Source organism: Vanellus vanellus (assembly GCF_965231255.1).
Source record: "Vanellus vanellus genome assembly, chromosome: 5".
In the NCBI taxonomy this organism is placed as follows: domain Eukaryota; kingdom Metazoa; phylum Chordata; class Aves; order Charadriiformes; family Charadriidae; genus Vanellus; species Vanellus vanellus.
The window spans coordinates 30,994,956-31,022,663 of record NC_138910.1 but is presented as its reverse complement, the minus strand read 5'-3'; the positions used below and the strand labels follow the sequence as shown (position 1 = coordinate 31,022,663).

General features: G+C 42.5%; 1 protein-coding gene across 1 annotated transcript; it reads left to right on the top strand.

Moving 5' to 3' along the window:
• The first annotated feature begins 1,387 nt into the window (after positions 1 to 1,387).
• NOP58 (NOP58 ribonucleoprotein) lies at positions 1,388 to 27,183 on the top strand. The gene is made up of 15 exons (XM_082483661.1): positions 1,388 to 1,503; positions 4,889 to 4,965; positions 6,777 to 6,829; positions 8,668 to 8,792; positions 9,821 to 9,957; positions 11,191 to 11,255; positions 12,564 to 12,698; positions 13,584 to 13,729; positions 14,682 to 14,808; positions 15,478 to 15,641; positions 16,369 to 16,503; positions 17,821 to 17,882; positions 20,436 to 20,569; positions 25,699 to 25,799; positions 26,844 to 27,183. The coding sequence occupies exons 1-15, from the start codon at positions 1,459 to 1,461 to the stop codon at positions 26,898 to 26,900; spliced, it is 1,563 nt and encodes a 520-aa protein (XP_082339787.1). The 5' UTR covers positions 1,388 to 1,458; the 3' UTR covers positions 26,901 to 27,183.
• The last annotated feature ends 525 nt before the right edge of the window (positions 27,184 to 27,708 follow it).

Below are 27,708 nucleotides of genomic sequence, written 5' to 3'. Positions count from 1 at the left end.
TTGGCTTTCCAGTGTATACCTTACACAAGAAGCAGGAGAGGAAACGAAGGTGTGCTGACTCATACTGATGGCTGCATAAAATGCTGCAACAAATGTCTGATATTAATCAAGCCCAAGCGTTGCTTGGAGCTTCCCATCCTGCAGGCGGAAAAAACTCTGCCTCTATTTTTCGTGCAGCTAACCCTCAATGTGAAATAAGTGGGAATTTATAAGGGCAAGGACTGGTGCCTTTTGCCTGTACTCCACCAGCGCACAGCTTTTCAATTATGCAGTAGGGCCTGGACCCAGGCGCAGAAGTAGGTCAGCCGCAGCAGTGTGCACAAAGACGTTCTTTGCCAAGACAGAAACCAGTAGGTGGCACAAATGGACGACTTTAGCCGCCTCCGGCCTCTGCCTTCCCCCAAACAGAAATGCCCGTATCCTGGCGACACTGCAGCAGCATGCGAAAAATAAGCAGCCTTTTAAATTTATGTTTTAAATGCATGTAATTTGACACTTCTCTGTCAGAGAAAGAAACCTTTTAAATGCACACAACTGCACTTAGTTGCAACGAATTCTTTACAAAAAGGCATTGTATCTGTATGAAGATCTGCAGGCAAGGCCTTGGGAACAGGCCCGAGGCACGAAAGTGGAGCGGGTGGAATGGGATCCACTCTGGTGTGTGGAGAGGGCCTGGAGCGCAGGCCCAGGGCACTGCAGGCAGCCTGAATGCAGCGCCCCAACACAGCTTGGGGTCACCAAGGAGGCCGCCAGCTCAAACCTGCTTCAGAATTCACTCAGGAAACAAAAACTACGATACAGGCACCGGAGCCCTTGAGCACAGGCCCGTTTCTAGTCACAGAGGCTGTCCCCACCACCAGCTGCTGCACCTGCAGGGCCTGAGAGGCGCCAGGCTGGGGCCTACTGCTCCTGAGGTAGCAGGAGTCGCTGAATGGCTGCTGCAGGCGCAGGCCAGGCTGGCATAGAGGTTCCCCCCTGCCATCCACACACCAAGCAGCCGCTTGAACGCTTATGGGAGTTTTTTTTTACGTCAAGACGCTCAAACCTTCACGAACACTACACAGGGATAGCGGCAGCGGGGCGGCTGACACCAAACCACCGGCCGGCCCTGGGGAGGGCGCCGGGCCGCTGTCAGGCCCGGCCTCGAGGGACAGCAACAGGCGGGCCGCAAAGGGGTAGGGATCGGCGGTAACGGCACGCAACGGCCGTCGCACAGGCCCCGCCCCCGCCCGCCGCGCGCGGCCACGTGGTCCCGCCGCCCGCCACGTGTCTCGCGAGCGCGCGCGGGGAAGGCAGCCCCCCCGCCCTCCCCCCCAACTTCCCTCTCTGCTGTGCTCACTTCCGTGCTGCCACTTCCCCTTCCGGCGCGCGCGTGCTTGACCGGGGGTCCCGTCCGCTGGCGCACGTGGTCGTGCCCCTCCCCCGGCTCCGCCGCCGACCCCGCCGCTGCCCGCTACCATGTTGGTGCTGTTCGAGACCGCCGCTGGCTATGCCATCTTTAAGGTGAGGCACGGGGACGGGCAGGCGGGTGCGGTGCCTCTCGCCTGGCCGCGGCCTGTTCCCCGGCCGGGTGCGTCTCGGCGCGGGGGGCGGCTGCTGTGAAGTAGAAGTGAGGGCCGGGGAGGGGGGACGGGGGAACCCGGACGGCTCCTGAGGGAGCTACTCCACGCGGCGGCTCTGTGCGGTGCTGCTGGGGCCGGGCAGGAGCCGGGTGGGGGGTGTACGAGTAGAGAGGCCGCGTTGTGAGGGAGGCGGAGGGGAGGGGGCCGCAGCTGGAGTTTGAAGGTGCCTGGGGGGAAAGAGGGGTGTGGGAGTTTCCTCGGTGGTCCTGCCGAGCACCACCCGTGGCGCTTATTTCCTCCCACCCGTAAGGGTGGATTTGGTAGGAGGGCGCGCACCCGTGGGCGTGCTCCGTGTGGAGCCGGTGGGCTGGGGCACGTTGACCACTTTTTTTTCCTGGCTGTGTCCTCCTGGCTAATGTACCAGTAGAACCTCGTGGATGCAGGAAGAGGTGCGTGGGAGACAGGCGGCATGTTCCCAAAGGGGTGCGCAGGGTGCCTCGGCCTGAGCGGGTTTCCAGAAGCGGGGCTCGTGGGCTGGCTGAACACACGGGCAGGGTGAGCCTGCCCGCAGGTATAGCCCCTGGTCTGACTTCCCTCGCTTAGCTGAGGACTCGTGCTGGGAGGAACAGACCGCTTCGCAGGGCTCTGCCGGCCTCCTAATGAGGTGGCTCAAAGGCTGCAGTTTCATGGTTTGAACAAGTCTAGACTAGAGCTGCTGCAGTGCCATGCTCCCCTCTGGCCTGTTCTCTCGCTGGAGTGTTGATGCCAGCTTGTTTGTAGACTTTGATCATAACACTTGTATTTTTCCCCCTCAGTCTCTTTTTCTGGGTTTAGCTTGTGTGAACACAAGTGCAGGTGCAAAGAGAGCAAGGCTGCTGGTTTCTTTTGCCCTAGCCCGCTGCTGAACTGCACCCTTGGTGCTCTACAGAGCACTGCGTTTACTTCATCTGCCCTGAAACTTTTCCTACCCATTGGGGTGTAGCTGTACAATTCAGGCAAGGAGGATTTCAAGACATAACCCTCAGGGAGAAGACAAATACTTCTAAAAGCAGATAGCTTCTGTTTTGTCCGTGTCTCTCCTGCACACACACATACACACCTGGGGTATCATATATGTGAGTTCCCCATTTATACCTGGGAAACTAACACATACAAGAGCCTCCCTGAATGTTTTGCTTGCTGGATGTTCACACTGGTGGTTATCCTGCACCTTCCAAGTTACTAGAAAAAAAAAGTTACCTTTTGAGTAGGCTCAAACCGCTTGTGCAGTGAGCCAAGGCCTTTTAGCCAGGAGGGGTTGCAAATAACCCATCTTTTCACTTCTGAAAGCAGGCTAGGCATGAAGCAAAGGTAGGAGGAGGGGCATAAAGAGGATCGAAGAAGTCTCTGCAGAAGTGCTGCGGCACTCCGCTGGGGCGTGGGGTCTGGTTGTGATGTGGGTGCAAAGCGACTAGGGGGCACCATGCGTCAAGGAGCAGTATTCAAAGGCTGGGAAAGACAGCAGACTGCAAATGGTGTCTGGGTTGATTGAGAGAGGTCAAAGCTGTCTGCTGGAACTAAGCAGAAGTAGTATTTTATTAAAATACGTGTTTTGAGGCAGGCTCCAGTTTTCTATGCTGATTCTGTTTGCCAGATACGGTGAGCCCCAGCTGCAGTGCAAATCTGCAGGGCAAGGCTCTCAATCGCATTGCTTTCCTTTCCTAGACAGGATAGCTGTTCAGCTACAACCTTGTGTCATTTTTTCACTTGTATGTTCATTCTGTATCAAAATATTCTCTCTGGAGTTTAGCTTCTTTTTTTTTTGAAAGCAGTCTCTAAAGGTTGTCACTGCTGGCTTGGGGGGGGATTGTTTGGGGAGTTTTTTTGCTTTTTGGTTACTTGAAGGTCGGACAGAATTTGTACTTCTGAATTTTGGGAGACAGTCATGGTCACCCACTTCCATTTTCAGCAGTCCCCACAGATGTCCGTTGCCAGCATAACTATGTTCTGCCTTTGTTCCTTGGTGATGGAGAACTGTTGTCCTTTGCAAGCTGGGTAGCTCTCAGGTATCTCCTTGTAGGTGTTGCTCCCATCAGAGGAGTAAACAGTCTAAATAGTAAGGGGAAATGGGGCATAACCAAAACACGACAGTCTTGGAAGACTTTTTCCAATGAGTCTTACTATCTTGCAGGACACAAAATGTTCATAGGTGTGTAATTTCTATATACTAACAACCTTGATTTAGCAGCTTCTATGTCTGCATTTTTCTCTGCGCACCTGGCTGTTTATAGAGGCTGAGAATTCTGTAGGCCTTAGGATGGGAAAAATGAATTGGAGCAAAAAATCAGCAGGCTGAGGAAAGGAAGAGTTGGCCCAAGATTTTTCTGTGCCTCAGAGTCCTGTGGGAAATGAGTTACTATCTTTATTTGCTCAGCTACTAATTGAGTTTAAAAAAGACAACCTCCTTTGACCTAGGTTTAAGAATCTGCAAGGCGAAAAAATCTCCTAATCCCAAGAACAATTTCTGCGCTGCACCAAGTCAGATTGCAGTTGTGTTGCGTTTGTCTTGTGGGGACAAAACCACAAGATTTTTGAGTGAGGTGTAAAGAACATAATGTTGTAAAGATCTTGACTGTACTGTTCCCCTGAGCACTTTTCTAGGAATTTGCAGTACGCTTTGCGTTTTATGAAATGTGTGTAGGCTCTAGGGGTGTAATTGTTAATCTTGTGCTGTTTAAACACAGAGGGGGATCCCCTTTGTACAGAGATGGGATTAAGCCACTGCTGCCTCGTAGGTAATTCTTGGCTCAGTTGATTACCAAGTTGTGGTGAAAAGTTGTCTTTATAGAAATGTTCTCTTTCTTCCTTGGGCTAGCTCAGACTAATGAAAATACCTTGTGGGATTGCGCCTTCCTGTTAGGTGTTCCAGACATGTTTGTATTTTCCCAAAGTAGTGGCAGGTTTGGTTTTGGGTCACTGGGGTTGTGAATGAGTCCTGCAGAAGAGATGGAGCAAGCCCAGTTTTGATAAACAAGGAGAGGGTTTTGCTCTAATGTGCAGGTTCAGAAGGACCCAGCCATTATTGAGCAACTTCTGTAATTCAGTTGAAAGTAAAAACACTGTAATATTGTGTGTATGTTGGTAGGATAAAGCTGCTGAGAGAGATTGGTGAAACTGGAGATCACCAAAATTGAGTTTGTTGACTCGATTAGTATTAACTTCCAGTGGTTGTATATACTGTAAATCTGCTTTAGGCCTTTGCTGAATGCAAGGTTGAAGGTTGTTCAAAAGTGCTTTAAATATAGTTGTGTGGGTTTTTTTGTTGTGTTTGTTTTTTTCTTCTACAGGTTCTGAATGAGAAAAAGCTCCAAGAAGTCGACAGTTTATGGAAAGAATTTGAAACTCCTGAAAAAGCCAACAAAATGTAAGCAGCTTTATGTGGGGATAGCAGCCTGGCTTTTGGAAGGACATGACTGCCTGTAGTTATGCAGATCTGAGGTTCAGAAGGAAGTATTGAATTTTATTTTTCAGTATTGTAAAACCTAGATGCTATGAACAATGGTAACGTGAAGTTAGATACTCAGAGAAACTTAAAATGGAATATCAAAGTGAAAGAAATAACTTTTTTTTCCTTGCAGTGTTATTAAGCTGCAGTAGTCATTACCATGTGCCACTGAAGCAAAAAATTGAACAGTATTTTGAGGAGATCTGGATGCTTTGACAAGAACATCCAAGCTTGTAATGCTGGAACTGGCTGAAATGACAGGTTTTTGTGCTCACAGGAAATCCTTAAAAAAATACTAATTCAGCTGAAACTAAGAGCATGTGAATCACTGTGAATTGAGTTAGTGTTGTTGCCCATGCCATCAGTGAATGTTAGCACCACTGTGTAGCTGCACGGGTATTGCTGTGTCCACTGACCAAGTTGGCCTTTTTAGCAAATTGCCCTAAAGCTGGGGACAATGGTGGATTCCTTCCAAGTCTGTCTAGGTTGTTTTTATTGGAAGATTTCTAATTGGCTTTGGTTATAATGGATACCTCTGAACAAGCTATGCCTTGTGATTTGGATTTGTCCTGCTCTGTAACACTATTTAGAGGAGAGGCCAGAATATCCCACATCTGCCTGCTTGTAGTGTTGTTAATCTTGTCTTGGAAACATCATCTTGGCTGCTTGCTAGACAGGATGTGGCCCTTAATGGATTGCTACTCTGATCAAAGTAATTCCTATCTCTCCTCCCTTTCTGAAAAGGCATCAGTATAAGCCTGGAGCTTCTGTTGGGCTCTGTGAATGCTTAACTCGAGCATTTAGCTTTATCTGTGACCTTGCTTCCTTTGCAGATACTTGACTCACAAAGAGCAGTGGTTAATCAGAACTGGGATTAGTCAAATGCCTGTCCCTGACAAGGAATTTACTGGATTGAGATAGCTTCTTAACTGTAACTCTAGATATCAACACCACAGACTACATGAGTGGGAGAGAGAGAAGCTGGGCCTAAGGATTTGACACAATGTGGTTGAACACTGTCCGTATGATTTTTGACTTTGGTCAGCAGTTAGGGCATGGAAAAATTTTCTGTTGTTTGTTTTAAGCTCGGCTCAGAACTTATATTCTAACATCTAATTACAAGGAAGGACTGGAGGATTCATGGGCAATGAATCAGTTCAATTTTAAAGTCTTTGAAGATGGCTGACAAGCATGTTAAATCTGAGCTGTACAGGCTATGCATTCCACAGAGGCAGAAGGTTCCCTTTTGAAGATGTGTGGGAAGATGCCATCATCAGTCAATCGGCAGTGACACCTAGTTAATCAGGGTGCAGTGTTGAAATTTCAATGTACGATGTCTGTCTTTAAATATGAACTACAAAGCCAAAAGGGGGCTTAGGTTTTCTGGTTATGTTGGTCCTAGAAATACTAAATCAAAATGCCTCTTTTTTTTTTTTTTTTAATGAAATTTGTGGGACCCAGTTGAGAAGTCTTATCAGGCTCAAACTTAATCAGCAGGTTTAATAGGGGGATTGGACTAGATGATCTTTTGAGGTCCCTTCCAATCCCTAGCATACTGTGATACTGTGAATGTACTTCCTTCTGTTTGAGGAGCTGGGTATTGATCTCTGCTCTTCTGCAGTCTTAGGGAGAAGAAGGGAACTATAATAGCTGAGGCAGAAAGAAAGTAAAATGGTTCTAGCATCTGGTTTATGTACACTCATTTACCCACTTCTATTTTTATTGCGTAGAGTAAAGCTGAAACACTTTGAAAAATTTCAGGACACAACAGAAGCGCTTGCTGGTAAGTGGGTTAACACCATTCTTACAAAAAAAAAGTAAAATCCTTGTCATGCACTAGTTCACACATTACTTACCTCTGTCCCTGCTCAGTTTTTTTGCTTAGTTTTTAAATTACAAATTTTTCAAAGTCAGCTGTGTTTGTTGTCTTATGATGTCATCCATCCAGTCTATAGTGCAGAAGAGGTGTAATGAAGTCTAGTTTTTTTTTCATACTGTGCTTATTTCCCAAGCAGCTCATAATGAGCACCATGTAGAAGGTTTTGACTAATGTATGTTGCCTGTTGTCAATGATGGATTCTTTTTGAAGCTGAATATAACTGATTTGAGTCAACATTTCGTCACTACCGCTGAGATAACAGGCATATATCAGAGTACATATATTATTACAACTGCCCTTGTTTTATGGATGCATATTAAGCCTGTTTTTTTCAGCCTAAAAAATACCTGTATTGCATTTAAAAGAAATTCAGGACTTTAAACAAAATGGGAAGCCTTGTATTCAATAATTTTTACTAATTCAACACTTAAATGCTTGATGCTCTGGACTAGTTTGAACAGAAATGTTAAAAGTTCTAGCTAATCATTCAGAAATGGTGTAACTATTACTGGTGAATGTGCTGTATGACATCAGTAGGCTGCATTTACGACTAAAGAACGGATTTTCATTCTGATGTGATACAGATAGCTTATAAAGGAAGCTAAGGAAACAAGAATGGAGATACTACCATCATACATGAGATGCAAGTGAAACAACTGAGATTGAAGCTGCCGTGTATTCCTTTCCCTGGCATATTTTTGGGGTTATGTTGCTTTTGCATAGGTTTAGATACAGATCATGTGTAGTTAGGCTGATTAACAAAACAACTGCCCCGCTCAAAAAACCTGCTACTACTTTGCTTCACATTTACTTATCTGTGAAATGGGAGAGGTTATTCCAGACTACCTATGTTCCATTTATTTTGAAGGGAAGACTGTGTATGTGGCTGTTTTAAGTGGGTTAGGAGCTATTGGCCAGCTTGAAAGGTGGAAACTTATCTCCATTGTAGAAAGCTTGAGAAGAAACTCAGCACAGCACTTAGATTTTACCCTTACATTTCATTAAGGTTCTGGAAATCAAAAATCACTGGCTTCTGCTTTATTTACTGTATTGAAGATGTTGCATCAATCACAGAAGTTCAGTGGAGCACAGAGCTGACCCGCAAAAAGAGTTGTATAAGTGCCTTCTTAAAATATATTGTGTGGGATTGTAAAGCTTTTACAGATCTATTAATACCTAAGAATGAAGAACATCTCTTTAAAAATATTTAGTCTACGTGCTATATTAGAAAGGTTTGTGTCTGACTGCCCAGTCAGTGTGTTTGGCATCATTCTTTACTGGGCTTTAGATAGTAGTTTATCATCATCAGAGGATGCAAATAAGTCATTACTCAATTTAGGATATCATGGTTGCTGACTGAGGGACCTGGAAAATGGTTCTTTAATTAAATGACACACAAAATGTTGCCATATAACCCTTCCTTCAGAAATGTTAAACATATATCTAAAGCATATGGCATAGTGATTGTAGAGATCCTTAAACAAAATTGACAGAAATAGAACTGAAACCACATGGAGAAAGGAGAGGCAACTGGGAGAAGCGGTTTTGATTTAGGCCTCTGAAGGAGCAAGTATGTAATTTTCTTCTATTTCAATTTTAACCACTGCATGGCAAAGGAGTATTGCAGCTCAGACTGGAGCTACTGTGGGCAGTTAAAATAAAAACATCAAGTTAGGAGTACTATTTTTGCAGGCTTTAGGAGGGGAAGGAAACTGCATTTTTGGTCTTTTTGTTTTATACAGCATCCACAGCTCTTGTAGAAGGCAAGCTCAGCAAGAACTTGAAGAAAATTCTCAAGAAGATAGTGGCAAAAGATGCCCATGAACAGTTGGCTGTAGCAGATGCCAAACTTGGAGGTGTCATAAAGGTGATAACTGATTTTGCCATTGCTCCTGTTGTCTCACACTACTGAAGTCTTACAGGATTTTTTCAGAGATTTTTGCAATCATTAGCAATGGATTATGTTTCCAATGCTGTATTTGAAGCATGGAAGATATCAGATCTTATGAGCAAATGTGTACTGCATGCATATTGGGAAGATGTTGTCTTGAGTACACAAGTGAATGGTATGGTAAAAGTGCACTGAGGTGTTCAGGTTTGCTTGATTTCTCTCTTAAGTATTGGTTAGAAACCCAGCAGATTAAAAATTAATTTCCCTAATGATCCCATCCAGAAAAAGAGGGGGAGGGGAGAGGAACCAAACAAAAAAAAAACAGCCAGGCAGACACACTTATTCCTCACTAACTGATGCAGCAATAGTGGGGTGATGACTTACTGTCTTCTTGGGAGTACACACCGTTCTGCCTTCCTCAGTCTGAAGCAGTTGTGCACAACCTTCAGTCCTTGCCTACCAGAGGAAGGAAGCAGTAGAGGTGGACTGCTTTCTCCGGTGTCCCCTAGGTGTCAAGTACCAGGTTCCCAACCTTTGTCTGATTTCTCCCTGTTCCAGTGATTTTTATTCTGACCACCTCCTAATGCTGTCTTAGGAGACTGGTGTAGGCTCCAAAATGAGGGGAATTTAGCATTAAAGTGAATAATACCAAGGACTTTGAACTAATTATTCAGTTTTGGTCTCTAAAAAAGACCCAAAGCCCCCAACCCTCTACCTCTGTGGCCAGACTGTTTCTAGTAAACTGCAAAATCTTGAGTCTTCAGTTCCAGTGTCTGCATAGCAGATAGAGCATTAATTATAAATCTTCTCTTCAAACTGGAATCGTTACTCTGCAGGGAACTGGGGCTATCGCTACCTTGAGCATCAAAGATGACTTAAAACTTGTGTGATCACAGGATTGCAGTGGGAAAACCAGGTATAATGAGATAAGGCCACTGGAAGAAGGGCTTTAAAGGAATGTCATTGTTGTTCCTGACTTTGGACCATTGTTTTCCATCCTGCAGGACAAGCTGAATTTGAGTTGTATACACAGCCCAATGGTTACAGAGCTGATGAGAGGAATTCGCTCACAGATTGAAGGGCTTATTACAGGTCTCCCTTCTCGAGAGATGGCAGCTATGTGTCTGGGTCTGGCGCACAGGTGAGTTTCTAGAGCAGCTCTATTTCATCCCATGTCTGTCCCACTCCTGTGTCCTTGGCTATGCTGTGTTGCTTGAAGTGTTTCTGAGTATGTGACTGGTTTGGGCTGGACTGGCCAATGAAACAAGTGACAGTGATGTGGTCTCATACTCTGTAAGTCAAGGCACGTTTGTATCTGAAATCTTGTTTTATAAAGGAAGGGCTTTCCAGTTTGCACCTACACTTTAGGGAAAGGCTTCATCTTCACCTGAAGTTGAAGTTGATAGTTTTCCTTTGCATGTTATGTACTTAAGGATTCGTCTTGAAACGTCTCTGTAGCAGTCAAGTGGGTCATTTAAAACTCCATTGCCACTGAGAAGCAAGGTGAACACCATGAATTGCTGATTTATGCCAGAATAAATATCCCTATAATACATGATGTAAATGTTAAAGGCAGAGTTGTCTTCCCACCTTGCTACCACTGCATTCTAGGTTTAGTGGAGCAGTAGTTAAATACAAAGTTGTTGGGTCAGCACGGGGTCAAGCATTTGTTCATGAGTAATCTTTACTCCATATTCTGACAGGAGCTTGTCCTGTCCATGAGCCATTGGCAAGTTAGCTACAGCAAAGCAGTTCTCTAATTCCTTAAAAATAGATGCATGTTTGCTTAGAAAATGGGCATCAATATTGAAAAAGGACTTTGAAGATGCAAGGTCTCATTGATATCAAGTGTCTTTTACTGTAGCATACTGAGACATTTTAAACTTGCATTAAAGCCAGATGGTAATTGGCTTTCTCAGACAGTGAGAATCTGTTCCAGGAAGTTTCTTCTGTTGCTTTACATTAGAGTTGCTGATATTTGCTACTTGGTAGGTACAGTTTTGTGGACTGCCTCCAGCCGCTGCAGAACTGGAAGTGCTGTTGACCAATACTTTTTGTGGGGAACCATGCAGAAAGAAACCAACAGCCAATTTCCTGCCACAGTACTTGTGTTCGGTCTGCTGCACGTGGTACAGATAGCCATAACTTTCCCTTTCACTCTGGTTGCAGGTTATGTGCATGTACACGTGTCAGAGCTGTTGTGAAACTTGTGTCAGTGTGGCTTCTGGCCACATCTGAGAGCAGTCAGTGGCATAAACTGCGTTGGTACGAATGAATGTATGAATACAGCTGTCCATGTAAAATAGGAGCAGGTGAGACATGCTCTGCAGTGGGATGTCAGGATGCTGATGAAACTGTATTTCTGTCTCCTCAGCCTTTCCCGATACAAGTTGAAATTCAGCCCAGACAAAGTAGATACCATGATTATCCAAGCAATTTGTAAGTATATTTAGAGCTTAAATTATTAATGGATTCATCTTAGGATAGCTGACTTCTTTGCATTGGTTACAGAAAAGTATTGCTGTCAGTTTCCTCTTACGTGTTGCAGTAAATCGGGCATTGGTGTTCAGCTAGGCATAAGGTATACTTTCTTAATAGTTTTCCACAAGCAGGAACATTTTTAGGGTGATACGGTAAACTGATGTCCACTTTTTCTTAGCATAGGGATCAGCTGAAATACAGGCAGTGTTAGTTTAGGCCTCTGAGGACTTCACTTCCCAACATGCCTCCTTTCTGAGTACAGTTGAGAGAATGGCCAGGACAGGATTTTCTGACCACTTTGGGGAAGATACCCTATGCAAGATACGCATAGAGGGAAATGTAGAAATAATAGACTCTCATGTTAGGCTTGTAAAACCCATTGCAGTGTGTAATGCTGCGTTCCATCTCTCTGCTTTCTTAATGGTAAACAGGCTGAAACTGTAAGTGCAGCTAGGAAAACCCATTCCTCATTTTTCCTTGAAGACATCCACATCATAATCGGCATGCTTGCTCTGAAGCAGTGGTGAGGAATCCTGTTTGGAATATTAATTCCCAGACTGTTGTCAATGATGAAATATAGTTAAGCTGAAATTAATGATTTGATTCAGTTCCTTCGTCACTACCACTGAGACAACAGATGGGAATGTTGGTATTGCATTAGGAGGAAATATTTTAGCCTTGGGGCTCTGTAGCAATATATGCTGTGGGTGTTATACTCTTACATTGTAAATCTGGTTATTGGTTATATCTGGTAAATGGTGAGCCTGTTGGATTTGTGTTAGGTATATTTATATTATAAAGGCAGCTAAAGGGCTTAATACAATCTTTTAAATCAAATCATTGAATACAAGATCAGTTTCTCACCATTAAAACATTTTTCCTTAAAGTTTATTAGGTGGCTAAGTTTTACATCAATCTTGTGTGTGGCACTTTGGCTGACTGGGAGGAACGACTGCCTGATGCTCCCCTTCCAAGGGAATGTACTTTACAGCTGTTAAAGGAGTCTGTTCAGGGCAGTCCAAGTGATGAAACGTTCAGGCCACACTCACGGGAATTCTAATATTTCTGTAATACTGTGCCTGGGATTATGTAGTTCTCTGAAAAGTGAAAACTTCTAATGTACTGCAGCTTGTGTTTCATTCCAGTCTTTATGGGATAAAGTACTTCAGTTTGTCTCCCTTTACACTATTTAAATTTGTTAATTTGAGAGTGTTCCATTTTTAGATTACCGTTTTAGAAAAAAAAGTCCACTCTTCTTTCTCTTAGCGCTTCTTGATGACTTGGACAAAGAACTGAATAACTACATCATGCGCTGTAGGGAATGGTATGGTTGGCACTTCCCTGAACTGGGCAAAATCATCACAGATAACCTAACATATTGTAAATGTGTGCGGAAAGTGGGTGAGTAATAAGGAGACATGAGCCTGGATAATGTTGCATGTTCGTATGCAATGCATTAACGGCACTGATTTGTAAACCAGCCACTCACTCATGACCCCCTATGCAATCTTGCCTTCAACAGCAGTGTGAATAGGGCCAGTAGAAAAGTAGTGTATGCCTGCATCTGTATGTTGATGCAATTTACCATTTTTAAGCTTAAGAGAAAGCTAATATCATATAACCAGTCAGTTCTTCATGGACCACCAGCACGTCGTCTTAGAATCACAATTAGTCAGCAGACTAGTTTGGAAATTAGCTGCCAAAAAATGATGTAAAGAGAATTGCTGCCTGTTTGTGGGTGTTCTTGGAGGCTACAACTGCTATAATTATTCATAAGAGCAGAAAGAATGACCGCTATAATATTTTGAACACTTGTCTCACCTCTTAGGCATGTGCTTTGTATTGATGATTATTTTTTTAATAATGAAGTTCACAATCCAGAGAGACTTGTGGTTTTAAGGGAACTTTTTTCCCAATTGTAGGAAGAATTACATAGGTTTGATTAGTGGTAAATGACTGCTTGCTTCCTGGAATTCTTCCTTTGTAATCTTGTGACTGAGAATTTTGCAGCAAGCAACTACTGAAAAGGTGAAGTATGCAGTGTTACAGAACAAGGGGTTTTCTTCTAGTTTCAAATTTAATATTTCCAACTATTCTCAGCTAGTATAAACATAAAGTCAGAACATTGACATATATTTTGGGAGTCTGGAATAGGAAGACAGCAGACTTGACTAACTGTTGTTATTTTGGCCTTTTATTGTTGTCCGTTTCTGTGCTTTTTTTTTTTTTTTTTTTATTACTTCATCTAACCCCCAGCACAAACATGCTTTCATCTGTCCCCCACAGGAGACAGAACCAATTTTGCCTCCTCTGATGTTTCTGACATCCTACCAGAGGAGATCGAAGAGGAAGTGAAGGCTGCTGCTGAGATTTCTATGGGGACAGAAGTATCAGAAGAAGATATAAACAACATAATCCATCTCTGTGATCAGGTATGTACACGTGGATGAATAGCAATAGGAACTCCACTTTAGTTAGCCATATCAGAGCCTTTTGTACCAAGGAGAGGTTTTCCCAGGGTGTTGTTAACACACTTGTGATGGCAGTGATGATACCTATATTGTTGCTCTCCTGATGTACAGATGTGAGGGTGCACAGTCACTACCTCATCTGAGCCATCTCAGACTGTTGACGTCTGCACTGACTTCTGAAAGTGGCAGTCTTTCTTTTAGGTGGAATTTTGACATCCTTGTGCTTTTAAGTCCTTGAGGTAATGGTAGTGTATAGCCTCTTTTTAATCTGCCAGTTTTGAAGCTAGGTGATAAACCCTGGGTTAAAAGTGTAACACCAAGGCCCCAAAAGAGTTAGGAGCCCTATCCTGCTTTCATCTGGATTGTATGTGAACTCCCTTTGACTTCAGTGGTGCCAGTTGGATCCCTTTGTGACTTTACCAGGGCGTGGCAGGGTTAGTAGTTCCTGTTCTTGGTCTAGACCAGGCTGCTTTTTTATGTGCATTCTAATTGTGTGTATTTGTATGGAACAAGTAAAGAGCATTTATCCCACTTCAAGAGAATGGTGCAAAGATTTATGTGAAAACTGAATGTTCCAGGGTTTTGTCCTAAAGAAAATGTCCTTACTAAGTATTTTTGTTCTACTTCGCTGTCTTTGGCATGTTGTCAGCTCCTTTATCAGGAGCTTTGCTGAGAAAATAAGTTGCATAAGGGAATGAGCAATGCAGATCCAATATACTTCGTGGATGGAGCTCTGCTCTGGGAATATGCCCTATATAAAGCTTTCTATAACTCTGACTCATGGTTGTCTGTGCATTTTGCATTTTGTTATCTCCTTCATAGGAATTCTCAGCACTTCCTCATTGCTATATATTTGGCTCTTAATATTTGTTGATCAGCTAATACTGATTCCTGTAACTTAACTCTGTGCCAGGTGATTGAAATCTCTGAGTATCGGACACAGCTGTACGACTACCTGAAGAACAGAATGATGGCCATTGCTCCTAATCTCACTGTTATGGTGGGTGAACTGGTTGGAGCAAGGCTCATTGCTCATGCAGGTGGGTTACACTGATCAGTGTAAATAAAGCTTAGATAACCTCATCATAGATTTTTCTGATGAGGAGCTGGTCAGCTAAAACCATTGTGCAAGGCCCTGATGAACGTCTCATGGTAAAGCTGGGGGGAAAGGCAGCTCTTGAGGAGTCTGAGAATACCAGCATGAGCTTGGTAGTAGTCTGTGATGACAATGTTCTCAGTTGGCCTGAATTCTTTTTGGAATATGAGGGCAACTTAAGTCACTACCTCTTCTGAGACTCTTACCAAGCCTCCTGCTGCTAGTCCTGTCACTTCTGAGGTAAAATGCTGACAAACTGGCATTAGGCTTTTATACTCAGACTGGCTAAAGGTAGCAGCGTTATTTCAGTTATCTATGCTGCAGTTCTGTGATGACAAGTTCTCGCTGCCAGACTTTGTCAGGAGTAGGCATTACTCCGGTGGAACATGTTTTATTGAGTCAGCCTTCTTTCCTGTTGCTGAAATCAGACTAAGACAGTTGAAGCATGAAAGACTGAAATAGGTTACCTGTCCTTCAGGAAATGAACATGAAGCAGCTCTCATAGAAATAGATGGCTCTGAGCTTCCTACTTTTGAATAGTGTAGGAATCTAGCCTCTTGCTTCTCTAGCTGCTCCTCTGACAAGTTACTATCACTGTGTCACCTCCTTCTAGGTTCCCTCTTGAATCTGGCAAAACATCCAGCTTCAACAGTTCAGTTACTGGGTGCTGAGAAGGCACTCTTCAGAGCACTGAAGACTAAACGGGACACACCTAAATTTGGCCTTATCTATCATGCATCCCTAGTGGGACAAACCAATACCAAAAACAAAGGAAAGGTGAGTTGCAGAATTGTTTACCAGCTTGGCTTTTTCCAGAGCATGAATATCTGTTGATTTGATGGGTGGAGCTTCACAGTGAGGCTCCTTCCATAGCTTGCTTTACTATATTACTTTGTGGTTATGTGGAAAATGCCACTGTCCCACAAATCTTTGGATGCCATTCATATCTGTTTGAAAAAGTGAATGGGACTGTCCTTTTGACACATCTGAGTAATAACAGATGCATTCCTGCAGAGTTATGATGTAATGCTGGCTTTCTCAAGGGGTATGTTACTACTTTCTTCTACATGATAGTAAGCTAAGCTGTTACAGGCTAACTTAGTTTAGTATAACTTGAAAATCACTCTTGTTGTACTAAAGCTAGTAACTTTTGTGACTTGCTTTTAAAGAGCTTAAGCTTTTGTAATGACGGTGAATGAATATGTGTTTGAATTGTTGAGAAAGCTGTCCAGCCGGAAATTACACCTCAAACTAACCTGATGTAAAGGTTGGGGTAGAGTGGGATGTGTATAACTAACTTGCTGTCAGATGTTTCCCTCTATCAAGAAAATAAGATGTTACGTTAACAGTATTTCAGTGTTAAAAGAATGATATCCTAATTGTTGGGGGTTTTTTGCACTAAATACTGCTAGTAAATGGTTACTTGTGTGAATATTGTTTCCAGATCAGAGTGAATCGTCTTATGTTAAGTCTTAGCATTTAATATTCTTTTTGGCTTTTCCAGATTTCTCGAATGCTGGCAGCTAAGACTGCCTTGACTATTCGTTATGATGCCCTCGGAGAGGATACTAGTGCTGAAATGGGAGCTGAGAACAGACTAAAAGTAGAGACAAGACTCAGGCTTTTGGAAGAGAGAGGGGTAAGTCTAGTAGAGGGCTGCATGAAGCTGACATTCTTGTTCATGGTATGATTTTCTGATGCTCCGCTTTCTGACTCTTTTCTCTTCACTCAGTTGCGTGATGTAGTGTCATTCTTATTCTGTAGTTTCTCCTAAACTTGGCTGGAGTAGTAAAATTTACTAGATGACCTTTTAAGGTCCCTTCCAACCCAAACCATTCTATGATTTGTGAGCTGGCTGCATCCATTTGTTTGTGTATCAGTGTTTCTTGTTTACATGCCTGTTTTGATTTACATTATACTGAAAAATGTTGATTCTGAGCAAGATGAATAAGATCATACCTTTACATTCTACTACATCTCTGTATTAATTGCAAAGATATGCTTATTACTTCATAGCTTCTTTCTCTTCACCTTAGAAAGCGGATTTGGGTTCCTCTCCCCCTCCCCCCCATTTTCCACCATGGTTCCTCAAAATCTCAACACTGGTAATGCTTAGACTTAAGGAGCTTTCTCTGTAGCTAAAGCAAGACGTTATTCTGCAAATTGCTGCATTGCCGTCCCATCACCTAATGCATATCCTGCCTCTCTATACCTGCTGTTCCATCTGTTGCTATCAGCACAACATGCTGGGAGAATGTAGAGTTCACTTTCCTCTTTTAGGTGGCATGCCTGTTGCACGTGATCTTGTAAATTATGACTAGGGTCAGCCTTCCAAGCTAGATCTGATACTAATGCTGTAGTAATGGCATCGTTAGAACAAAAAAAGAAAAATCCAGAAAAACCTGCCTGCTCCTCCTTGAGCATTTCATGGGAGACGATAGTTCCCATTGAAACGAAGGCAAGGAGACATGTTAATACCAAAACACAAACTGATCACCTGACAAATACAAATTTAATTCAAATCCAGTTTGTGGCCTGTATTGTGGTTTTAAGGTTGGCTTTGTGCCAGGCATAGGGTGATACCTGCCCTGACATGCAGTTATCCTTGCAAAAAAAGAAAGTGTGTGCAAATTTGAGCTGGTCTTGGTAGTTTAGAGGTATGGTGTTACATGTCATGTGGCTGTGGTGTGTTTGATCCAGTACTAGATGCCCTTTAATTGAATTGGGCTCTTGAAGAGCAATATTAAAAAGACACATGCCTTTCTCAACCTCAGTTACCTCCTTGTCACTAGTCTACTCCCAGGTGTAAGACTCATCAGGTACACAAGAGCCTGACCAGTAATATATGTCTATCTTTCCATTTTTAATTTCTTTCAAGAGCTGTAGAACTGAACTTGTGTTGTGAATTGTTTTCATTATGAGTAATTTGTTTTTCACTCCTAAATTTTTCTTGCAGATAAGAAGAATAAGTGGCACTGGAAAAGCCTTGGCTAAGGCAGACAAGTATCAAAACAAGAGGTGAATAGTTTTTCCTTTCAGCTTGGCTGAGTATAAATAACTCTCCATATTTTTATTTCTGAGAAGATTTTGGTTGTGGGCTGAGTTTGACTTAAGATCCAGAAGTCATTTTCTGTACTCTTAAACACTGATGACAAGTTCCGTTGCTAATGAGAATTTCCATTTTCCAACACTTTACTGTTGTGGCAAAGCCAGTGAACTGGAGAAACAGTCCTGATTTTTCTAGTAGTAAATTACTGACATCATCAGACAACAAGTATATTTAGATGTTATCATCATTAGCCCAAAAAGCTGGATAGTTTGGGGAGTTAATATCCAGCAGCTTTATTTAATGCAAGCCTGAATAAATTAAATTTGAAAAAATCAGAGTTTGAATGCATTTCTTTGTCATGGAAGCTGTCCTAGAGTCCTACTTAGTTGTCTTATTCTTAGAAAAAAAAAAAAGCAACACTTGTTTTGGGCAAAGCTTCATCTCCTTGTTTAGGTCTCGTATATAACAAGTAATATGTATGTTAAGTAATAGAGGGTCTGTCCTCTGGAGACTGTTAGAGCAGTTTCTGGTGCCTGAAGTGACACTGTAAATTGCAACCGGGACAGCTGAACATCTAAAGATTGGAACAGGTTATTATTAGTCTGAGCTGTGACATCTGGGTTTTTCGCTTAATTTGGTTGCAGGCTTCTTGCTTAGCTTGGCCTGCTTATTTTGCTGAACCTTTGGTGTAGAGAGGGCAAATGTTCAGCAAAACCAGGGCTGGATGCAAGTTCTGCGAGCAAAATATAGCACTGTTGCACCCATCTGCAGTCCCCAAACATCTTTCTCAAGGCTAGCTGTAACTTTTGTTTCCATATGCTAGGCATTTCAAAGTGTAGTGATGGCTGTGATATCTGGAACAGCTTTTGAAAAGACAGTGTCAGTAAATGAAGCATCAAGGCGCGTAAGGAGGCAGTAAGCTTAGGGAGGAGGGTGTTGAGGAGACAACATACGTGCTGGGTTTTGACCTCTTGAAATGAGGAGTCATGAATTCCTGCCAGGACATGTTTCTACTGTTAGACATGCTCTGCAAATGTGTCTAGGCTTGGGGGAGAGACTGAAGATAATTCCTAGCTGTTTGGCTTAGTCTGGCTGCCTAAAAGGGAAACTGACTCAGTCCCTATCAAGCTGTCCTTGTAGTACAAAAATTGTGGTACTGCTGCTTTATGGAGATTGTTTGAAGGGCTGAACTACTGTTTTAAGGAGATTGGCAAGAATCTCTTAGTCTTGTTTGAAACTATGGATCCTATATGAAATATCTACATGAAAGTAATGTTTCAGAAGTTAATTGTGAGGTTCCAGGGAAGCATTTCAGTATGCTTTCCAAAAAAGATGTGAGAGTACATTACCTGTCTTTGGCATGTTTACTTGCTGATTTATTGTCTTTTTTATTTATTACTAGTATTTTGTCAATTACAAGGAAGCCAGTGAGCTCCTGCCTGGGTTTAGCTGAAGTAGAGTCCACTGCTTGCAAAAGGCTGTATAATCAATTTCTGTAAAGCAATATGCAGCGTTCAGACCCGTAAGAATAATTTCTGATGCTTAGAGGATGAATTGATCATACCGTCTGCTAGCATTACCATGTGCTTCCCAGTCTAGTCACTAGTCTCAGTTGCTTTTGTAACCTGTGCAAGGTAGCTACTTTGGATTCCTGTTTTAGAGAAGATAGGATGCTCAGTATGTGGCTGGGGGGAATAGTTTAGGCTTACTGTTTTAAAACTCCTTTCTCTTTCAGTAGGAATTCTGTTCTGAATGAGTAAGAAAAAAGTTGCTTCATTGCTAGTAGATGATTCCACTGCCCCCGAAAAAGTCCAGTTAAAGAGCACTGGGTTTCAGGGTGGATGGTTCTCTGCAGCCTGTAGAGGAGTTTGGGACTGAACAAAGGAGAATGCAATATTCAGAAAGAGGCAATTTCAGATGCTGATTAGGTATTCGCATGTCCCATAAAGTCGGTGATACAGAGATGAGCCATAGCATTACCTTGCCTTGTGAGTTGTGCCTGGTGAACATAATGGTGGAGAGGCAGTGCAGAAAAAGCAAAAGTAAATCTATTTCTAATCCTCTGTGTGTGTGTGTGTGTGTATGTATATATTTTACCCTTATGATATGCTTATATGGATTTACATGGACCAAATTGTGGGGAGCTATGTGCTTGTGACCATACACAGCTGTGATAGAAAGGCTTTCAGTGGCTGAGAGATCAATCTAATGGGTAATTTAAGTGCTCTGTAGAGCCTTGAACAGATATAAACCAAAACTAAACTCTTGCTTAACTGGTATCTTCTGTTCAGGTCACACAATAGCATGTTGTGGGGTATCTCCTGTAGTCATGATTACTGATGAACCATTCATGTATTGGAGAAAGGGCCTCACTACCTGTAGATGCTTTGTCAGCTGAGCAAGATTGATTTGCAGATATTCTCGGGAAGTTGCATTGGAAAGTTTACGTTCAACTGCAGGATCTTACCTGGGGACTATCTCTTCTTTTTGTTATTTAAACTGACTTGTTTTCTTCATTCCAGTGAAGTAAAAATATTTGACCCATCTGGTGACTCTACACTTCCTGTTGTTTCAAAGAAACGCAAAATTCAGGAGGTGGAAGAACAAGACGCAGAGGTTGCTGTGAAAGCAAAGAAGTTCAAAGCAGAGATGAAAGGTTAGTTGCTGCATCTGTGCTGCTGGCATGTTGCTGTGTGCAGTGGGGCTTAACATTTATAGCCAGCCACAATACCTGGTTATTCTCATTGGGTATGACAGTGTATTTTAAAAAAAAAAAAAAAAATCCATTATGGACTGACACCAGACTGCAGTCAATTTATTTGGACTGCAGTCAATGGCTGGACTTGATGATCTTAAAGGTCTTTTCCAGCCATAGCAATTCTATGATTCTGTTTTGAATATCTGCTTTTAAACAGTTGAAAGCATATAAGAACATTTTAAAACAAAATTCTACTCATATTCTTCTTGCGGAATTTCTTGCTCAGCAGGTTCATATTTAGTGGGTCTCAGTATCTTGAAGACAAAAAAGCTCTTCTCTGTAAAACCAGAACTTGCCCAATTTTCTTTAAAGAATGCTGTTTTATTCTGTATAGAAATGTTGTTCTGGCATGTTTCGACATATAAACATTGAAGGTCAGAATTTGAGGTGAAATGACACTTGGAAATTTCAGTCCAAGTTTACATAATACATGTACAATTGTTATTCTCTGGAGAGCTAAAACTGAACTATGGCCACAGTTGTTCTGTCTTTCCCTCATAAGTTACTGTGTGAAGGAAGAGTTTGGACTGTGACTTCAAAATAATCTGGTTTTACATTATGGTTCATTTTAAGAAACGTTCTTTTCTTCTCTCTCCAGTGTGCATTTCGGCACCTCTGAATGGCTAGCCTAATACTTGCTATTATAGTGGAGTACCCAGTGTGTAACTTGAGGGGGGGGAAAGGCAAAGGAAGATGACTTTAAGTCACTTCTGTGCAACCCTGAGCCAGATCTGGGCCTGAGCTACTCCCAAGCTTTGTCAGCTACCTGTGCTTGCAGCAGGTGAGGACTGTTGGAGCCTTCCCTTTCTGCCCTTCTCTGTGCTGCTGTGTCCTGGAGTATTTGAGTGTAGTTATGCTGGTTCTGTACCTCTTCATGCTCAGATGACACTGAAGTGTGATCTTTCCACATCCTGGTTGGTTCACAGTGTCTGTGTACACGGATAGAGAAACTTGTAGGAACTTAAACTTAGTTGAGAATTACAGTTACACTGGAGGGAGAATCCTTTGTGCTATAAAGCTGAATCTGTGCCTCAGCTTGTTCTCTTGTACTTACCATAATGAGACAAGGACACATGAGTACTTTAGAGGCTTGAACTTTGCCCGTTTGCTTTTTTGAGAAAGCGAGTGTTCTCACAGCCACTGCTTTTGATAATCTTTTGAACTAACTTCCCTTATTGTAGCCTCAGAATTGTTCCCTTGGGCTTCCCTTGCATTATCAAAGCAAGTGTTGACATTTCACAGAAGGGAGCTGCTTGCAGGTGAAATACTACATTCATTTACAGCCTGGTCTCTTATAGTATGAGGAGGCTGTTTCTGTTCATAAATATATTATTCAATAGTTCATGCTTTCATACATAAAACCTGCTTTTGTTTGCTTCCTTTGCTTTATTGAGCATTAATATCTTCTGATTCAGCGGTTGGGTGCAGCTTAGCAGGTATCCTTGAGCTACCAAGAATTACTTGAGCAGTAGACAGTGTTCAGAGTACTTGTGGACTATTGAAGTCTGTTCTGGCCTTTTTTTTTTTTTTATTATTATTTTTCTTCCCAAAACCTGAATTACAGGATTCAGATGTGTTGCTTTTCTTCCTGAAAAGATAGGGCATCCTTCAGATTCATAGCTTCTGCTTTTTCCCAGTTCTTCATAGCAGCTAGATTGTTTTATTTGGCTACTTGGGCATTAGAACTAGTTGTGCCAGTTGCTTCAGACTACGGAGGGAGTGTTTTCAGAGAGCTTATTTATCTCATATCACCTGTATGCAGAACTAATCCCTTCACCCTGTCCTCTTGTACCCTTTCAAATAGCACTGGCCCCTGTTTGCAAATTCTTGTATTTGACCACCCAGCAAAGTACGTGGATTTCCCTGACACAGGACAGACAGACCATGACCCTGCTCTTTTCCAGTATAGTTGGTATGACTGCAGTGTGCTAGAGGGGTGGTGGTTTGAGACATTTGAGTGGTTCAGTAAGTTCCATAACACACAGAAGAGCGCAGAGGAGGTCCCAGCATTAAGACTTGTGTTGCACGTTTCTGCTTGAATGTGCGTGAGCCTTTAATTTCTGCTGTTCTTAGTTCTATTATTTTTGATGCAGTGTTCTAAGCTTTTCCCTGGTCAGAGTTTACACATCCAGACAGAGTGTTGTGAAAGAAGTCTCTGCGCCCTTCTTCCCCATGCTGTTTGTGCAGCTGCATGGTAAATGGGGGTGTTAGGAAAGCAGCCCAGGAAAAATAGCCAGATCAATTTTGATCCAGTTTGTGTTATAAGAGGAAGGTAAGGGACAGGAATAAGATGGGAAGCTGCCACTGAAAAGTGATTTGTCAAACTATTGCTTTAATAGTTGTTGTAAAGGGGGACAGTATTTTGAATTGTGCTAGCCTGAAATGTAAATGTTACTGCAAGATGAGATACGTGGCGTTTTCTCTCTCCCTGTTTGGGGTGCATGTATGGCAGTACTTTGGACAGGAACTGGCAGGGGGGTTGGGAGTGAGGCATGACTTCAAACCACTTTCACCTTTTGCACCTAAAAAGAAACCAAGCGGAAGGATACTGCCTGAAACAAGTTCTAATCCACTTAAGGAGCTGTGTTAAAACCTGTTTTTATGGTGGGGGAAGGGAAATAGGACAGGTATTTTTGTGACTACAGTCTTTGAAATTGGATGTGGCTAGACAGAATGCATACCACCAACAGAGCTAGCCAGTGCCCCCAGTGAAGCTCTCAGCTTGCATTTAAGCATCGGGATATAGTAGCAGCTAGTCGCTTGGAAAGGTCTCTCTTGAAAAGAGTAATACCATCTTAAATTAATGGAGTGAACCCTGCAGGACACGAAGCCTTAAATGATAGCAACATCATGACATGGTGTCTTTATGGATAGGCAATGTGACTTGATTCTGTACATGGGGAGAATCATGTGGAGGAGGGAGGGTACATCAGGCTGGTGTGTAAAAAGCTTAGAGAAAACTGGTGTAAAATGGGTGAGTGGAACTACTGGTGATTTCCAGCGCTGCACAGGGCCGTCAGTCAAACTGTTCTTCCGGGTGCTGCTTTCTGTGCCTTGGTGCCTGATAGCTGTTGGCTTTCTTGTCAGCTGCTGTGTATCACAAAGAAACCCCACTGGGCTTGAGTGACTTAAGTGTTTCACCCAGAGGGAAAAGACCAGCACCCCTGGAACCTTTATCCTCATTCTGCCTAGGTACAAATACGTGAAGTCTTGTCATGAGCTTTGCTAGAAAGCAGCAACTGAAATTTTCAGGAAGGCATCTGCTGCTAGCTGTGAGAAGTGACAGTGCCTAGGAGTGCGTAGTGCATCATCTGCGGTTGTAAACTGTGACAGGTTCCACTGCCTGGTGTGTCAGACTTGATGACATGCAGGGTAATAACAAGTAGTTATTTTTCCAAGGTTACCTCCCAACATTTTGCTTGAAAATTCATAGTTTACCAATCCAGCTGAGTGTAAATGTGTTGCATAGCAAAGCGTGATATGTATGCTCCTGTTGTACTGTATGGCTTTAATGTAGTTTATGCTTATTTTTCAGCTACTTTTATTTCCCTATGTCTTATATAGGGAGGTGAGGATACTTATTTTTACACATTTTGAATGCCTTATGCTTTCAGTGTGTATGGCAGAATCTGCTTAGAATGATATTTACCAGTTCCTTTATCTGGACTCCTTTGCTGTTTTGCTTCTGGCATTTTTTAATGTCAGAAAACTGCATGTGTTAGCTGGCTGTATTTTCCTGTAGACACGTCTAGAAATTCTTTACCCTGAAGCCAATTTTTTTGTCTGAAGCTTATGTTAGAGGCAAAGATTGAAGTGTAGTTTTGACTCATATAATCCTTCTGCTGCCTTGAGGAACTAAACTTGTGACAAAGTACAGTCAAGATGTTAGCAGGTTGCGTATTTTGGGGTTTTTATAATTGCACTGTCTTTATTTCTGTTCTTTTTGTAAGTGGTAAGTAAATGTGCTTCAAAATTAAATTGATTCCATTTTTGGGGGGAGTACAGTAAGAAAATTACTTCAGGTCACACCTCCATTAGCAACTGCACACCGCAGACACCACTGGTTTCAGCATCTCAGTTTTGTAGCTACTGAAGGACAGCGGTTGCTACGTCATGAACTTGCCTCATGAGTAATACGTACTGAGGAACTTGGTATCCAGCGCTGACTCACTTGTGCAAATAAATTTAACTTGAGTATGCTCCAGTATCAGCCTGGCTACTGCATTGGCTGTCAGCTTGGTAATGATTTCTGCTTGGTTTCTTTACCTAGAGATTCCTAAGACTGGTATGTATTCTAGAAAATGAGTGGTAAATCATAGTGTCATTACCACTGTGATTAGGCCAGCTGTTGATGAATAGTTCTGAAAAATAAATGTAAGAGGGCATTAGTAAATCTTTCCTTGGGTTAACATTCCTCTCAGCTTATATAAATAATTCAATTCCTGTCTTCCAGGACAGGAGAGAGTTTCTGGTTTTGCATTAAATGTTTTATGTTTGCTCAGCATTAAGAGCTCTTTGTGTTTGCCAGTCTAAATGGTTAAGAAAACTGGTCTGCTTCTTAGCGAATTTCCAACATCAAGATAGGGAAATCAGTTGCGAACAAGCTGCTGCTGGCTGAACGCATTTCTAATGTGGATTTTAGAGTGCTTCCACTGCTCTTGTGATGCTGGTGAAACTATTTGCCAAACTGTGGACAGTCTGTTTTCAGAAAGAGTACTTGATAATTTGGCAGACAAATGAAAACATGCAAGCTCGTTTTAAACTTTGGGAGCAGCATATAGGAGTGGTGTTTGCACCAGATGTGAATTGTGCTGTATGAACATTGTCACTTGTGTCTTAGGTAAAGTTGTACATTTTGATTATAGCTAGAGAGATGTAAAGAAGGAGCAGAGCAGTGTGGTGTTCAGCATTTTGCATTCTTACTATTATCATTGCATCCTCTCGCATCTCAGAGAAAGCTTTTCCTTTTGCCTTTTACACTCTTAACTGACAAGCTGCCTCTCATTTTTCTTCCTTCTGTGATACAGAAGAGACAACTGTAGAAGATGATGAACCTGTCAAAAAGAAGAAAAAGAAAAAGGATAAGGAAAAGCAAGCTGAAGAAGAGGAGGCGTGCCCCACAGTTGAGGTGAGGCAGAATTGCACAGCCACCTGATCAAGAGCCAGGCTCTTTTCAATGGTTCCCAGTGACAGGACGAGGGGCAATGGGCACAAGTTAGAACACAGGAAGTTCCATTCAAATACACGGAAAAACTTCTTTACGGTGAGGGTGACAGAGCACTGGAACAGGCTGCCCAGGGAGGTTGTGGAGTCCCCTTCTCTGGAGATTTTCAAGACCCGCCTGGATGCAGTCCTGAACAATGTGCTCTAGGCAATCCTGCTTTAGCAGGGGAGTTGGACTAGATGATCTCTAGAGGTCCCTTCCAACTCTGAAACTCCATGATTCCGTGATTTATGGGAATGGATTATCTTGAAAACATGTGGAGCAAGGGGGAAAACATTCTTATCTGTATAACCCATGGTACACAAGGACAATTTTGCTGTAGTAACTTTATTTCATTATATCCATCACTGTAATGTCCAAGAAGGTTTGCATTACAAAATAAGGTCTGGGAGATTTGTGCCTCTGTACCAGGAGTGTTTCCCCTCTTTTCCTCTGCCTACCCCCAGCTTTAGTTTTTTCTGTTTCTACATCTTTTCTAGTGGGGAGGGTGTCCTTTAGTGCTGATCCACAAGCATCTGTTTAGTGTTTAGGACTTGTAGGGAGCAGAGGCTGTACCTGATGAATTGATGAAGCATCATTTGATGTTTCCAAGCAACAGTAGAGTGGAGGAGACCAAACCAAACTAATTGCTCAATTTTGAAATCCTGTTCTTAACATGGGATTTCATTTTCTCCCCTCTGTTTAGGGCAGCTATGCTGCCTGAAGCAGTCTGACCACAGTGCTGAGCTGCCAACAGTGTGGCAGGCAGCACAGCTTCCCTTGCCCACTGGCCCCATCATGCTGTAAACATCGAGTACATTAGCTGTAGAGGAAATGGATGTCTCTTGTGTTGTGCTTTGAGTATGGCAGCTGCTGTGATGCTTTGAGTTTGAGCTTGGTTGCCTAGCTACATGTGTTGCTTTGCTTCTCCATTATGGTTTGTTCATAGCAACATTTGTTTGTTTGCAGAATACAGAGAAAAAGAAGAAGAAAAAGAAGAAAATGAAAGAAGAGGAAGAAGACTGAGGAGGAGCAGGGGGAAACATTGCCCTTGGACAGCTGCTTCAGAGTGGCATTTCTTGACATAATTTCTTTAGCCTCTTGCTGAAAACTAACTTCCCTGTGTTGCAAGAGGGCAAGGAGATGGATTTGATAACTGTCTTCTGCCCCGGAACAGGATACCCCAGTATCTCTGCTACTTAGGAGGATTGCTGTTTTTTTGCAGTTTCTTTTGTTGAAAAGCTTGGCAGTAGATCCTCTTTTCATATGCAGCCTCCACTGATAAGGAATAAAAGCATTTTTATGGAGATTTTATGCCTCTGTCTTTTAACTTGTTTGCTCGTTTTCTAATTATTATTGGGACTATTTCGAAGACATATTGTTTCAAATTAATGATCAGAAAAAAAAATGTCTAAATGTGTAAATGTTCTGTTGCAGTTTATTCTCTAAAGAATTCAAAGGTGGTAATATTCTTAAGTTCTCCATAAAATTGATACAAATATCTCTGCATAATATCAAGGATGCATTGAACACCTGAGGTGCATTATTGAGTCTATGCTGTAGTTTTCCTGAGAAAGCCTTTTTCAATCATCTTTCAGGCATTTTGGTTTTGCTGGACTGACTGACAAGATTCAGATGCATGTTTTGAACTGAGTTAGCTTCCAAATTGCTTCTATGGCGATTGTGGCAACTTTCTTCACTTGATTTTTGAAGCGTGGTCGGGGGGGAAGCCCAGGCCAAATTAATTCTTCAGTTATCTGATAATGAAGTTGAAAAGACAAGTGTTATTAGTAGCAGAAATCAGCCATTTGCCAATTCTGCCATTCTTTGTAGG

Excerpts from the sequence above, each read along its gene's own strand:
- NOP58 (XM_082483661.1), top strand. The coding sequence starts at position 1,459 with ATGTTGGTGCTGTTCGAGACCGCCGCTGGCTATGCCATCTTTAAG. Across the intron at positions 9,958-11,190 it reads TGTCTGGGTCTGGCGCACAG|CCTTTCCCGATACAAGTTGA; the intron begins GTGAGTTTCTAG and ends CTGTCTCCTCAG. Across the intron at positions 11,256-12,563 it reads CATGATTATCCAAGCAATTT|CGCTTCTTGATGACTTGGAC; the intron begins GTAAGTATATTT and ends TCTTTCTCTTAG.